Genomic DNA, 14,673 nt, shown 5'->3' on the forward strand with positions numbered 1-14,673 from the left:
ACCCCATCACTTTGGGGTCTGTGCCACTACCTCAGTGCCTGGGTTGGGCCCTTGGCTTTCAGAAGAGCATCCTGGAGGGGGAGTGCTCTTTTGCAGGCTGGCTCTTGGGTGGTCCAGGGCTGTGCTGTCATCTCCTGGAGCCTTTCCCCAGGGATTCCTGCCCTCTCCTCCTGCACGGGCTTGTTGCACCCCCAGCTCACGCCCTCCTGCAAAGGTAAAGTGTGAGCTGGTGCCTAACTCTCAGGATTTACTAGTAAATAGTGTGCTGCCTCGGGAAGGGTGGGCTGCTGTACCCACCTTGGCTTTTGCTTGGGAATGCAGTGTTTTGGAGGTGTTCCTCAGCCAAGGGGGGCTGCTCTGGGGGTCTCCTCTCCTCCTGGGCAGCCCAGGCCACTGCATCCCTCTCTCGCAAAGGCTGTCCAGGGATGGTCCAGTCGGTCTTGGGGAGAATTCCCACAGAGAGTGAGGCATTTGCTAGTTGTGTCAGTGGTGGGGTTGAAGCTATTCTGCACTTAACTCTGCATGAACCAGATTTACCAACCTCTGAGGAGATCTTGCTCCCAGTACAAAGCCAGATACATCTCTCTGCTCTGCTTTCTGGCTATTCTAAGTGGAAATTGTTTGTCTAGTACATGCTAAGTTGCTTTGATTGTTTTTTTAATGTTAGTATCAAGAGAGGGGGAACACAATATACATGAACAGGCTCAGAAAACACTCAGTGTTCCCAAACCACCGTCCTTTAAATAAATAAATATAAAAGTTGCCTTGTGGGCCAGCCAGTTCAAAATGCCTGCACTGTATTTAGCAACAAGAGCAACATTTTTGACTATTTACAGATTTATATGCTCAGGGCTGCTCTGATGACTCCTTTGTTTCAACTTCGGGGCTGTGGCATGCAAGTGTGACAAATGCAAATCTGGGGAGCGTGGGGCGTGTTGTGTCTGCGGGAGCCGCTCCTCGGGGCCATGAGTTGGTTAGGTGTTCGCCTCCGGATTGCTGCAGAAAAGCAGCGCTCGCCTCTCCAAAACAAACCTCTTCCACAACCACAAGAATTTGGCGCATGGGGCAGAGTCCCTCCAGGACATGAGCTGTTGCAGAGCTGCTGATACCCTCCTCCCTGGGACAGAGGCCCCCTCCCAGAGTTTCTACATGGATTTTTATAAAAAGTCTTCTTTTCTTCTTTTCCTGCCCCCTCTTCTCACCACCCTTTGAGGGGAAAATTGCAGGCTCATGCATGTTGCATTCCTCCCTGTGCAGAAGAAAATGTGGCTTGTTTGTTTTCTTTTTTTTCTTTTCCCTCTTTCTATAATCTAGGTAGATGAAGCAGTGCATGATTCTTGATTTGCTATTTTAAAAAAGTCAATTTTTCTTTTCTCCCCCCCCCCCCCCCCCCCCCCCCCCAGTTCATTAAAACTGAAAGGGTTAATTTGTGTTAGTGCACTGTGCTGTTTGGCTTTTGTTTCTAGTTACTTCAGCTCAGGGAGTAGATAGGCCAGTAGTTTTGACTGAAGAAAATTTCTCTAAATAAACAAAAAAAAATGCTTACCCAAACCTCCCAGTAGTGTATTATGTACATATTTGTCCCTAAAATATGTCAGTTCAACAGAAGTCCCTTAAATTTAATGCATGACCTACTCTTGCTTGACAATTTAAAAATCCCTTTCAAATGCCACACCTTCACCTGAGTTTTACAGGAATTAGACTCCTTTTCATTGCAGTGCCTTTTTAATCAGGTAAAATAATTCACAGTGGTCTCTATTCTGGGTTGGGTTTACTTTCCCATCTTGTCCATCTGCATCTCCTTTAAGAGAAAAGCATCATTTTATTTTGTTCTCGAGGAAGAACTTGTGTGGCTGATGATTCAAGATGGATATTTTTAAAACACTCCCATTTAAATACCGTAAATGCATACTGTATTGTTTTGGTGGGGCTGGAGGAAACCAGAAAATAAATACACAAGGTGGCTGCCCAGGGACAAGAGGTGACGGCACAGATTTACTGAATACTTCATTGGTTTGGGTTTGCCTTTGTCTCGAATGAATCACTTAGTCCTCCGCCTAAATATAATTCTTCCTACTTAACCAGGAGTCAAGTTTGCCTGTGGCTGGACGAGGTGTCTTTTCCGTGGGTATCTGAAGGCAAGCCTTCTTCTTTTCCTCTTCTGATGGACAATTGAGCCATCCAGCTTGCATTTAGAAAGGGAGATGGGTGTGAGCCCGTCTTGCTGGCCCCGCAGACTGATGCTGTCGGAGGAGCAAATAGGAGGATTATTGATAGGGGAAACAACTGGGGCCGAATCCTGGGAGGGAGCGTTTCTTTCCCGGCTCTCTAGGAGGGATTTGGAAAGAGCTGTAATCCTGGGTTAGAAGTAATTTGTTACAGCAAGATGATACTTGAGTGGCAGGAGGATTCTGGCGGAGGCAGGGAGAGGGTTTTATTCAGAGGAGTAGCTGGTCTTGCAGAAGGTCAGTCTGACACAAATCCTACCCCAGCCCACAAGTTTTGTTTCTCAGCCAGTGCAATTAGCTGAGGGGACTCTCGACCTCTTTTACATCTTTCAAAGACATCTCCACGCATCTGAGCTAAAAGATTACAGCGAGGAATGTGGACCAGGATATGATGCAGTGGAAATTTTTTTTTTTTTTTCCAAGGCAGGCTTTCTGAAAATCAAAATAACCTCGACAGCAACCTTCCCATCTTCTCCTAAGAGGTCAGAATATTGCTGTTTTCAGTGTTATCTCTGGGGCTTTTTCCTGAGGTTGCCTTTAGGTTACATTTTTGAGTTAACTTTTTGGATTTGTCTTTTAAAAAAAAAAAAAAGAAAAAAGAAAAAGTTACCAACCCTGGGGAAAGAGAATTTTGCAAGTTCTTGGTTTTCATGAGGGCCTGAAACCCTTGGAGCCATCTATTCTGCAGTTACCCCTCGTTGCATCGAAGACCTGATCGCACATGGAAACCACAAGGGAGGCGACAGGAAATTTGGTATGAAATTTGCAGGGTTTACTAGAGAGTGGCTCCCGGCAGTTCACCCAGAATTGCTACATCAACAGGAATTTTTGTGGTAGTGATTCGAGTCATGAGTTTCACTTACCCAACAGCAGGAGAAAATATGACTCTCTTTCAGTAAAACCCCGTTAGGCAACGTTTCAATGAGAAGAAAACAGCTAAGTTCTCCTGTAGTGCCTTTGTGCCAGGATCACACCCATCCAGGCCTTTCGTTTGCAGGTATTTCATAGAACCTGAGATAAAAATTTGGATTGAAGGGAGTGGACAAACCAAAATGCCCCATCCCAGAGAGTCTGAAAGGCCCCTTTGGAAGGGATGTGCCTTGTGGAGCATCCCTCTCCCATCTCACCATTGTCAGGCACCTGCTGGATTCAGATAGCTGGAGGTGTGGAGTGCTTTATCAGTCAACCCCCTTCTGGCTCCAGTCTTGTAAACTGAGGCTTCTGCAGTCACGCATCTCCTCATAGTAGGTGTGTGACAGACAGCTCGCTGCATTCAGTCCCATGGAAGCGGGGCATGGTGCTGCCTTGCTGAGAGCCACTGCCATCCAGCCACCCTACTGCTGCAGCCAGCCCTCCTCTTCTTCCTCCTCCGTCCCTCCACACCACAAGAAATGGAATCAGACTGTTTCCTCCCACAAACAGCAAACACTTGGGAGGGAGAACAGGTTGGGCGACTGTTGATCTCTGCTGATAGTAACAAATGATGAAGGTGGGTAGGGCTGATCCAGGACTGAGGTGCACAAAGATCCATCTCTGTCTTTTTTTTCCTTCATATACGTACACACATTGGAAAGCGGTACCGGTTCAGCAGACACTTTGCATCCTGGTGGTGTCAAGATGATTTTCCTGATGGACATTACTGTGAGTGCACAGAAGGAGTCTTGCTAATGCTTCCCATGGTTAGGAAATACGTAACTCCCACTCCAGTCTCTGAGTGATGGAAGCAAGAGGAAGGTGGGGGTGAGTTTTGGAGACCCTCCTTTTACTCATGACATCGGTGTGCTGTCCTGTACCACAGAGCTATGTGGTGGGTTGAGAAGAGAGCAGGACAGAGCAGATACACGCTGTGATACTCAAGCAGAACCAGGCTGGTTGATGAGTGGTCTCTTTTGGTTTGTATTTTGCTGTTCCTTAACAAAAGAAAAAGGTAGTTGCACAGCTTTAAGCTGTAGTACCTCCTTTACACATGGAGTTATGTGCTTAACAGTGTTGGAAAGTTTTAAGGGAGGCAAGGTTCCCCTGGAGCAGCCCTTCTGTTACAATGGAGGCAGTTCAATGCCATGATCTCTGTCTCTTAACGTGCTGTCAGATATTTTTACCGTCTTTATTTAATGGGGAGGAAAGGAATTATATTTTATAGACCATAAAATGCATTCTTGGACTTCATGCAAACACTAGTTACCATTTGTTCTCTCGCTCTCTGGGAGATTGCCAGGAAGAGAAATTAAATGTGGGTCTGCACATCAAATTGTTCGGTGAGTCTTGGAGGCTGGTTTAGCTTTGCTGATTCTAAACAAGCTGTATCTACAGAAAGACTTTGTTGAGATTTCATGACTGTCCCATTCTTTCTCTAATGGAAGCTCTATGCTTGAGCAGAACGGAGCAGGTTGTAGGGAAAATCTGGGGAAAGCAGTTTGAAGATTAAGAAGTTGGGGTTTAGCTGGCTTAGATAAAAAGTTTGTTCTTGTTCCTTTAGCTGAAATTATGCTTTTATTTGTGCCTGTCTCTTGGAACAGTACTTCGTAGACATCCAAATAGTACTCAGCCAGCCTGCTGATTTGTGCAGCGAGGGCTGTGGAGGCTTTCAATTAAACATGAAAAAAGTAATGGTGCTTTCCCAAGCTCCACCCAGGATCGAGAAACACTGCTTGCAGTTGTTTTGCTGGGAGACCATGTGAACTGCAGAAAGTAATGCTGTATTTCTGTCATGTGAACACTCTTCCTCTTGTAAAGCTTAAAAAAAAAAAAGAAGAAAAAGACTTAAAAAGACTTAATTCTTGCAGTAGCTGATTAGCCTTTACTTAGCTTCTTCATGATCAGTACCACTATCCTAGAACTCAACTGTAGGCTACCAACCTTGCATTCATTAGAAGCAAAACAAGACCTGTTTTACTTCAGTAAAAGTGATGGCAAGAATGCCTTTCATCCATGTCGGAATGAGCAAACGATTATCAGAATTTGCTTGAACTTTCATAGGCAATAATTTTTTAGGATGCCTCTGTTTTTTCTCTTCAGCTCTCCCCCATGGCAGCCTCCTCTGTGCCCTTATCACCACGTATAGAAAAACAGTGTGAGTGGGGGTGACGTGCTGCAACAGTACTGGGATGAAGCTGTTGTATTGCAACTCATCCGGGATGCAGGAGCAGAGCTGTGTGTACTGTGAGGGCATGGAACCTGGTGACACAGCCAGGAGAAAGCAGCTATGCTTGTGGGATGTTCCTCTAGGTGCACTCAATCTGTCTGCTTACCCAAGAGGGAATGGAGTTGTTCAGGTGCCTGTGGGGCTTAAACTATTTCTCTGTACCTTTTTCCACCCCAAAATGGGCATCCCTTTTGTCCATCACTGTAGATTTCTCTATGGTTTCCATGAGGTGCTTCCAGCTCACCGGATTCTTGCTTTCAGGTATCCCTCTGAGATGATCTCAAACTGTATTGCCAACGGATTGCTGTAACCTTCAGGCTGCGGAGGACTCTGCCTTCTCCTTTTTTATACCCCAGCAGTGCTTCAGCAATGTGACAAAGGCACGGGCAAAGTATTAAAACAGGCAGCTCAGGGCCCTCATTTCAGGGACTCCTGGTGTGTTACTGGAAGGGAAGGTTGTCTTGAGTTCTCAAAAACAGGGAAATCGAAGGCACTGAAAGTGTCTTGTTCAGGCGCATGTCACAAGATGGTTTGGCTGATACCAAAATGCCTTATGTGCAAGCATCTGCAGGTACACAGCACTTACCAGTTCCTTTTTTTAGTGCCACTTTTCCCCTATTTATGTGCGCTTTATTTAATCATTTATTTTTGCTGTGTTGCAATAGTTTAAAGGGTGATAGTAAATTAAAAAAAAAAGAAAAAGAAAGAAGTGGAGATATGTGATAAACACTTCCGTGTTGTACAACTTCATGCTTTCATTTCTTGAATGCAGTTGGGGAAATGATTTGCTTGGAAAGGATGGGTCTCATTGAAATGAGACTTGCTGCTCTCGTTTTGAGCAGCAGCCCCCCTGTGCCTCGTCGTGGTACGTTACATGTTCTGCAGAAGGGCTGAACGTTGTGGGTGGTGTCTATTACTTCTCATACAAAAAAAATTCCAGACATTGCAGATCTGCAAGAAACAGGATGCCCTTTTAAACTTCCGCCAGCGATCCCTTTCAGTTATTTAAAATAAATCCTTCAGGTTTTGCTCTCGCGTTGCACACTTCTAACAAACAAGGTGATAACTGAACACCAAAAATAAGGGGTTGAGGTAAATTAAGGGATGGAGCAGAACCTGAGCATCTACTTTTAAATCCTTGGAGGTTTTGCCTTCTGACTTAAGTGGGGATGCTAGTAGGTTGCAGACCTTTCTTTGTAGGTACCAAGATGAGTATCCTCTTGCAAGTATTTTTCTTATCCACAGAGAGCAATTACGGTCTCGTTAAGCTCCATCTTTGTTCCTACCACCTTTCTCGTAAATCTCAGCCCTCCTGTCAGCATTGTGCTCTCCTGTGTTACCACTGGCTTATCTCTGGTTAAAATTTGTCTAGATGCTCCCTCCCAGAAGAGCTGCTAACTAAATATCGCAGAAGCTCCTGAGCTTTCAAGTTGATGTCCAGGTGTGTACTTCCATGTAATTCTGCAGCGGTGGCCAAGAGAGAGACTAACAGCAAAATTAGGATTGGGAATGTTTCTGTTTGCAGGGCATGTTGAGATCCAGGGAGAAAATGCAGACTCCAAAGGTGGAGGTGTGGTCCCATGGTTAGGGGAGGTACTGGAGGCTCACGGCATCAGGCCGACTCCAGGAACCCTGCTTTTGCCTGTTTCGGTTCCTGGGAGCTAATAAGCACCAGCTGCAGGAAACCTGAGCTGGAAAGTGTTGTGCAGCTTTCCCTCCCTTTAAAATGCAGATTTTTTTTTTCCTTCCCCCCTTTTTTAACTTCTAATTGCATTTATGTATTTATATGCCGTGGGACATCGCTCATAGGGCATTCCAGCAATGAAAACAATAGCATGACAAGGGAGCAGGTCCAGGATGGACACCAGTGCAGGAAACACCTGCGAGTTCTGTGCCATCCCTTCCATCAGGGCTATGCTGCTGCAAGCCCGGCCCCGGCACAGGGGGTGGCTGCTGGCCACGAGTAAGAGTTTCCACCAAACTCCTCTAGTCTTGGATGTGAATTTTAGCTGCTTTTGCCCAACTCTGCTGTGAAATCTTGGGAAGGATTTTTTTTTTTCCCCATTGGTGCTCAGGTAGACAGCTGCTTTGGGTGGTATTTGATGGGGGTGAGCATGCAGAGCTGCTCTTGGCGGGTCTGTGCTCTGCAGGACCTTCTGGTTGCAGATGGGAGGTGTGAACATGATGCCTGTAGAAGTGGAGGGGGTAGGGTGGTTTTTTTTCTTGTTGTTCCCCTTCTACAAAAAAAAATATTAAAAATAAAAACAAAATAAAATCTGTGCTGTTCAAATAATGTGCTTTTTCCCTTGTGCTGACAATTTAACAATCTTTTTAAAAGCTTTGGTTTCTCTCAAGTATGCTTGCCCCATACGTGTTTTAATTTTTGTGTGGAGGCCTGGAGCTTAACAATTATTTTGCTTAAGCTCTCTGAGACTTGCCATAAAACTCTTTTTTTTCTTTTTTTTTTTTTAAAAAAAAAAAAGAAAAAAGAAAACACACACATGCTAACGATCCCCATCAGATCATATTGTTAAACAGGGAATAAAATACTCAGGCCAAGATGACATTATTTAAAAATATGTTAAAAGCAGGCCAGCAGAGCTCATTTCAACAGTTTCGCTCCGAAAGAATTTGCACAGATTTTTTAGAGTTAATTTGTTGAAAAGTTCAATGTTTGTACAGGCAAGTCCTAATTTCCACAGCGAGAGACAGAAGCAGGAGAGGAGCCGAGCGTGTGTCCAGCGCTTGCAGGAGCAGGACGGTGGGAACTTCCCTCCAGCCTACCCTTCCCCCCTCCCCGGTGCGGGAGTGAAAAGGCAGTGTCAGAAGGCTGGGAAAGTCGCCTTCGGATCTTTGCGGACTCCTTGCAAATCAGAGGAACCGTCTGGCTCAAATCTGCATGCAGGGCCGAGAGAAGAGGATTTCCTGCTATTTAGTTGCTTGAGGAAGGAAAGGATTTACCTCTCCGCTGTAGCAGGACTTAATTTTTCTCCTCTTTAATAAGAATATCGCAACATAGGGCAGTGGTAGTAAACCTGCAAAAGCAATCACGCCTCTCTCCCCTGCTTCCATCGCCCTCCTCATGCTGCGATGCAAGCTCCCCCCCCTGCCCCTTGCTCCACTCAAGCATCCTCTCCTCCCAGCTCCGGTGATGGCTTGGCGTCTCCCTCCATCGTGAAAGAGAGAGTTGTGGAGGGGGGCCGGCTGCTGCGACGTCGCTCCCTCGGACGGCCGCCTCGCTCGGCCCGCCATCTGGATCCAGTTAGCTCTCTCGGCAGTAGGGCTGAGTCTCATTTCCTCCAACCAGTAATGTTATATAGGCAGTGATCCTGTTCTGCCCTAACATAATTGAAAATTATGTGTATTGTAGACTCGCAGCGCTGAAATGTAGACTCGTAAAAATCTGTGGCTCAGGTAGCCTGTGGAGATTGAATTTGGCACACAATGAAGCTTTTATGTAAAGTAAGAATTATAAGCCACCACATCAATATTGTGTTACAGGCATGACAATTCTTGGACGAGGAGGCCTTGAGTTGGGCTCGTCACCTTAAACAATGCTAATATTTCATACTTTATCAACGGGGCTGGCGTTCTGAAACCGGCAGATTGGGCTATTTTTCGTTTGCAGGCGTCCCGCCGCCGAAGCCGTGGGTTCGTTCGCTTGATGCAGGCGCTGGCTGAGAGCTCTGGCCCTCTCTGTTTATCTGGCGGATGGAACATCTCGCCCTTGGCGGGGCCAGGATGCTGCTCTGGAGCCTGGCCACTTGGTAGAGCCTGTGGAAGATGCTTTATTGACCCCTGTATGTCATTGCTTTCCGTGGGGACTGTTTATTTAATTTTATTTTCTTCCCCCACTGGTGTATGACCCATTGGTGGAAACAGAAGCTGTCTGCCTGTGTGCTTGTGTGCAAATCTGGGCCCTTTGGGCTCGGACCGTTCCTGCTGGGCTCGTCATGCGCATCCAAGAGGAGAAGCAGCTTTGGCTTCATTTTATAGCCTTTGCACTGTAAGACTTCTTCGATCCGTTTTGGCAGGGGTGGCCAAGAGGAGGACTCTACTGAGAGTCCAAACTAAGGATTTTAAAAGCAGAAAAGCAAAGCAGCGATTAAGACCTTATGAAACTTTCATCTTGGGCTTGGGCTGGTCAGCCTGGTGTGGGCTCTTGTGAGATTGAGGTGGAGCAGGAGCAGCTATACCTTCTTGCTCAGTTTCTTCTAAGGGAATTTATTGCTAGTAAACCCCAGCAGACCTGACAGTTCTGAGGCTTCATAATCCCTGCAATAATTACGGACTGAATGGGATCTGATGTGAGCTTGCTCATGCTGCTGTATCCGTGCCTCCTAGTCTGCTTTTGGGGAGGTCTCAGACAAGCCCACGTGTTTCTTGGCCTGGCTTGTAGGACAGCTGCTGACCTGAGTTCCTTAATGGGTTGTCATGACTGTAGGAGTATTTCAGGGTTGCTTGTGACCATGGAGTGGTCATGGAAAAACGAGGGTGGTTGGTTTACTTGGATGGGTAATGGCTTAGTGGCCGTTTCCTGAAGCCCCACCGGTTGAGCTGGCAGGTTCTTGTAAGTGTTGAGTTTGAAACTGAGCTGTGTACTGTGAGGCACGCATCCTGTGAGAACGTTTTCCTTGGAAAAAGGGAAAAAAACCACTTCACTAGCTGGCTGAAATACATGGGGAAGCTGGTAGTAGCTGTGACCCATCGGGAACCTGTCTGCAAATTCATATGCCCCTTTATGTGTCAGTGTTACGATCACTGTCTAAGACAGCTTATGGATTTTTAAAAATGTAGCAGTTGACTTGTTTAATAGTGCCATCCACAAATCCAAAATGTATCAAATTTCCCCTCAAGTTAAGAAGCACTCAGTTGGCTTAGGTTTTGAGTTCGTTTTCTGTGCAGTTGGGTTACATTTTTTAAGCACTCTTTTTGAAACCACAGCGGGTTAGAAAGTTACTTTAACATCATCCCAACTTTAAAATTTATGTTGTGGTCACCTATATTGAAGAGCAGGGATTTGATACAAGCAATTGAATATCAGGAGGCTTAAAATCGAGTCATAAGAGTTAGAAACGTCGCCTAAGTTAGACTAGTTCTGGTTTGTTTGGGTTTTATTTCTTGTTTTTAAGAATTGCTGAAACATTCTGGTCCACATTGCTCAAATCCCAAATGTAAAGATGAATAAAAGCAAGACTTCTTGGAACTCGAGGAACTCATATGGGGCACAAATCCAAAGTATGGATTTGTTTATTTGCGTTCCAGTAACTCAGAAATCTCAGGCCCTCCAAGTGATGGGAATTGGTAATGCATCCTCCTGCTGACTCCTGCTTTTAGTCACCTCGGTGCCCAGGGTTTTGTAGCAAACAGGCCTTGCATGCTAGCAAATGTTTTGCATACATGAGCAAATGTGATAGCGATGTGCTGAAAGCATGGAACCAGATCCATTCTTCCTTCCTTCCTTCCTTCCTTCCGCACGAGCTGTTCCTGTTTGTAGTTCTTCAAACTTACTCTTTAAAAAAAACAAAACTATTTCTCTAGATATTTTCTAGGAATAGATCTGTTTGGTCAACCAGAGTCTAGGGCTAAATAGGATCTTCTGCAGTGCCCTGATCAATGCATACAGCTGTTTTACTTAGTTCTGGGAACATGTGTGGTGGTATGTATTTCTTCCAGCACAATGTAGGGCTTTTAGAGGTCATGTATGCCTGATTGGTGTAGTGTGGCACTGTGCAGAGAGAAAAGCTTGGGCTGAAATTGCATTTAGATATACAGAAGTGTATTTGGGCTCACCCATGTCTCTGCAGAGCTGCTTTTGGTCAGAATTGAGCATTTCTCATGTGGCAATCTGGGTGCCAGCTCAAGACTTCACCGGTTTATGGAAGCCTTGAGCTCCGCCAGGCGACCCAGCTGGGGTGCAATAGCTCCTCCAGTGAGTTTAGTGGGAGGACATGCGTGCCTGAGAGCAGGAGTTCTAGTTGATATTTGATGCTGGTTAAATCTGTGGGAATATTTTGCTCCTTCAAGTGTAGTTGAGCTTTTTTTTTTTTTTTGCTTTTGAATCAACACCCCCTTACGCTGTGGACTCGCTGCCTGTGTGTGTTCAGCCTGTCCACCGATGCCTGTGACATAAAGAAGTGTGGCTGTCCCCATGCGCCAGGCCAGCACAGCTGAGCCTGGCTGCACCAGGCTGTACTCTGTCTTGGATATCATCAACGGGATAGCTTATTAAGTTTGGCCTTGTAATTGAATAAGTTACACTGTTCAAGTCCCTTAAGGGTTGTTCGACAGAAGATTTCTCTCCTGGTGATGATGAGCCAAGAAGAAAATACTCCACAGTGACTCCCAGAAATGGTGAAAAGTAGAGAAAATACATACTAATACCCAGCAGTGCTGAGTCTTTTTGGGGTAGACCTCTGCATTTAGGGCTCTTACAGCTCTGGGAAGGCAGAGGAGTTGACACCGGGCGTTTGTTGAAAGACAGCTGACAGATGATCCATTAAATAATAAGATCATATTCTTAACCCATGATACATGTTTTTGCTCTCCTGGGACTGATAATCCACCTTCCCCTTCCCTTGCCCGATTCTCTCCATGGTTTTGGTATCTTGTTTCTGTGTGGGTATTATTATTATTTTTCTAGATTTGCTATGCTTAATAAAGTCAATGTAATGCAGTCTTTGTAATCTACTTTAATTTCTTATTCCTGAACTATAATGTAGTGGTATGAAATCGTTAGCATTCTGCACAGATTTTGTCTCCACAAACATGCAAAGTCGTCTTAATTTTTGTTTCAGTTCCTTGCATAAATTTTAATTTATATCTTTTTACTCATGTTACCTGATATTTGTTATTTTTTTTGCCTTTCTTTTCTGAACTCATTTTTCTTTCCCCATTTTTGTTTCCTTCATCCAGTATCTGCAGATGAAATGGCCACTGCTTGATGTTCAGGCAGGGAGCCTTCAGAGTAGACAAGCCCTCAAGGATGCTAGGTCTCCATCTCCAGCACATATTGTTGTAAGTAAACACAGAAAGATGTTCTTCCTTTGTTTAAAAAAAAAAAAAAAAAGGCATTTGACATTAATGGCATTGCTTGTCATCAGTTTTCTTATACACAAACCAGAAGAGAAATACTTCAAAACAAACAAAACCCCTGATGAGCCCATGGTAAAAGGAGGGAATACATTTGCTGTTGCTGGGGTTTTTTTTTATGAAATTATCATTCATGTGCCTTGTAGGAGAGCAGAGAGTTGAAAATTCTCTAAATTTACCACTGCAGAATTACTTAGTGGCAGTGAAGTCCAATCAGGCTGGTTTACACATCTGACGATGTTGAACTGAAGAGAATGAAGAGACACTTCTGGAAGGCATTTTAAACAAATTAATAAAATTAAGCCTGTTCTATGGCCTTCACTAAAAAAGTCTTGTCTTATTGCTCAGCCTTGAATGAAAGTTTGTGTGAGTTGGTCAGTATTTTACCCCGGTGAAGGCTCAACGGAGCACATATCCCTTTGTGTTGTGATGACTTGTCATTTAGTATGAAAAGTGTTATCAAATGTTTACTGCTTACCTGAACAATGTAAAGCTCTCTGTATAAATAAGTAGCATTGCTAAAAATAGCTTTTTTTTTTAAAAAAAATGACATCTCAATCTTTCAGTTTTGTGCTAAATTTTCTTCTTTCTATTGTCAAAACAACGCTGAGTTTGAAATGTTTAATACAACTTTGCATGAGGAGGGATTTTGGGTTTTACTTTACTTTCTAAAATAGCATCTGTAGAGGTCTAAAAGGAAACTGTTTATCTACATGTGTTACACAAGAAGGGCTATGTACATTGGCCTGTCCTCACCTGTAGCTGGTGTCAGTGCCATTTGTTAAGGAGCATCTTAGCTCTGCGCATTCATCTGGGAAAGCTGACTCTGGAGAAGGTAGCAGCTAGTGGCTTAGAATATTTCTTGTGAAATACTTGATTGTCAAGTTTTAAATGATTTATTTTTTTAAAAAGACATCTTTTTTATAGCAAATGAATAACAAGGTGAATCCCAGGAAAAGAAACATTGCTTGTTCTTGCCTAAACAGTGTAAAGCTGATGTAGCCGATTAGATGATTTAAAGAACAGATCTGTTTTGTTAGAAATCTAAAATAATGCTAAATGGTTTTTGAGGAGCTTAATTCCATTGTTGCCTCTTTAAGTTGAGAAGTTTGAGCCCTTTGCTAGGCCTTAGGTTTTTATTAAAAAATAAAAAAGTTTTCCTCTCTTTTTGGAGCTTCTAAACCAGCCCTTGGTGCGGCAGTGGGTGATGGGCACAGGACTGGTGTTTGCTTAGCTGATACCTAGCACTGGTTGCTTCACTCTTTTGGAACGACTTTGCTTCATGTCCTCTTGGGCCATCACTGTAGGAAGCTATCAGAGGAAAGATGTTTGGCTGGTTATTTAGATATGTACAGCCATCAAAACCTGTCGTTGTCTTATTCTTAATAAGAAACCAAAGCAACTTCCTTATTTTTAATTCCTCTTTTACTGCTGTGCCACAGGACCAGCACGGGGGATGGGAGTGCTCCTGGGGCTCCAGGGCCAGTGTGGAGAGTGGTGCTGGGATTGCAGGGGGAAGTGACCAGAGAAAGGGAGGTTTCTCCTGGCCAGTCGCATCCTGGGAGGGCAGGCTGAGTTTGGTGGGTGACCTTTATGGGCACCCACCTGTCCTTAGCAGTGCTGAGCATCCGCCGTCCCCAGAGCCTCCTGCTGGGAAGGAGAGCGGGCACTTGCTTTTCAAAGCCAAAGTAGCTCATTGTACCGCAGGGCTGGTTGGGGTCCTGGCTCCCCTGGCCCTCTCCAGCCCCTCCACAGGGGTGTGGGCAAGGTAGAGGCAGGTGGACAACACGAACACACCAAAAAAAGGAATCAAAAATCACAGTCATTTTGGAAAATAGAGAAACCTGTTTCCAGGGAGGCTGAGGTTGATCTGCCTTGTATTTTGACCATTTATGGGGTTCTTATGGGTCTCTTTAAAAGCTGTTTCACTCTGCTGTTCAATAAAAAGCATATTTACCATAGCAACCACTTAGGCTGTGAGGAACATATACTACCTCCGAGATGGAGGCCACCTTCCAAAAGAGCCACAGCTGGCATTTGTAATGTGATCTTTTGTGCTACTTACAATGTTGGAGGGAGAAGAGGAGGAGGGAGGGTGGGAGGGAGCGGTGGGGTTTTGGGGGGTGGGGTGTTCTGCGAGGTTTAATGTTTATTTCTAGCAGCAAACTGTTTTGCCTTGTTCTGTTAAAATAAATAAATAAGGGGCAGCTT

At 44.7% G+C, this 14,673-nt stretch overlaps 1 protein-coding gene across 7 annotated transcripts in view; it reads left to right on the plus strand.

Moving 5' to 3' along the window:
- TCF7L2 (transcription factor 7 like 2) overlaps positions 1-14,673 on the plus strand; it is a 179,402-nt gene that overhangs the window by 51,710 nt on the left and 113,019 nt on the right. For all 7 annotated transcript variants that reach the window (XM_084264997.1, XM_084264998.1, XM_084264993.1 and 4 more), the window contains exon 4: positions 12,286-12,387. In XM_084264997.1, coding sequence (XP_084121123.1) covers positions 12,286-12,387 — 102 coding nt within the window. The remainder of the gene's footprint in view (positions 1-12,285; positions 12,388-14,673) is intronic.

This window comes from Gallinula chloropus (assembly GCF_964237585.1).
Source record: "Gallinula chloropus genome assembly, chromosome: 5".
Lineage (NCBI taxonomy): Eukaryota > Metazoa > Chordata > Aves > Gruiformes > Rallidae > Gallinula > Gallinula chloropus.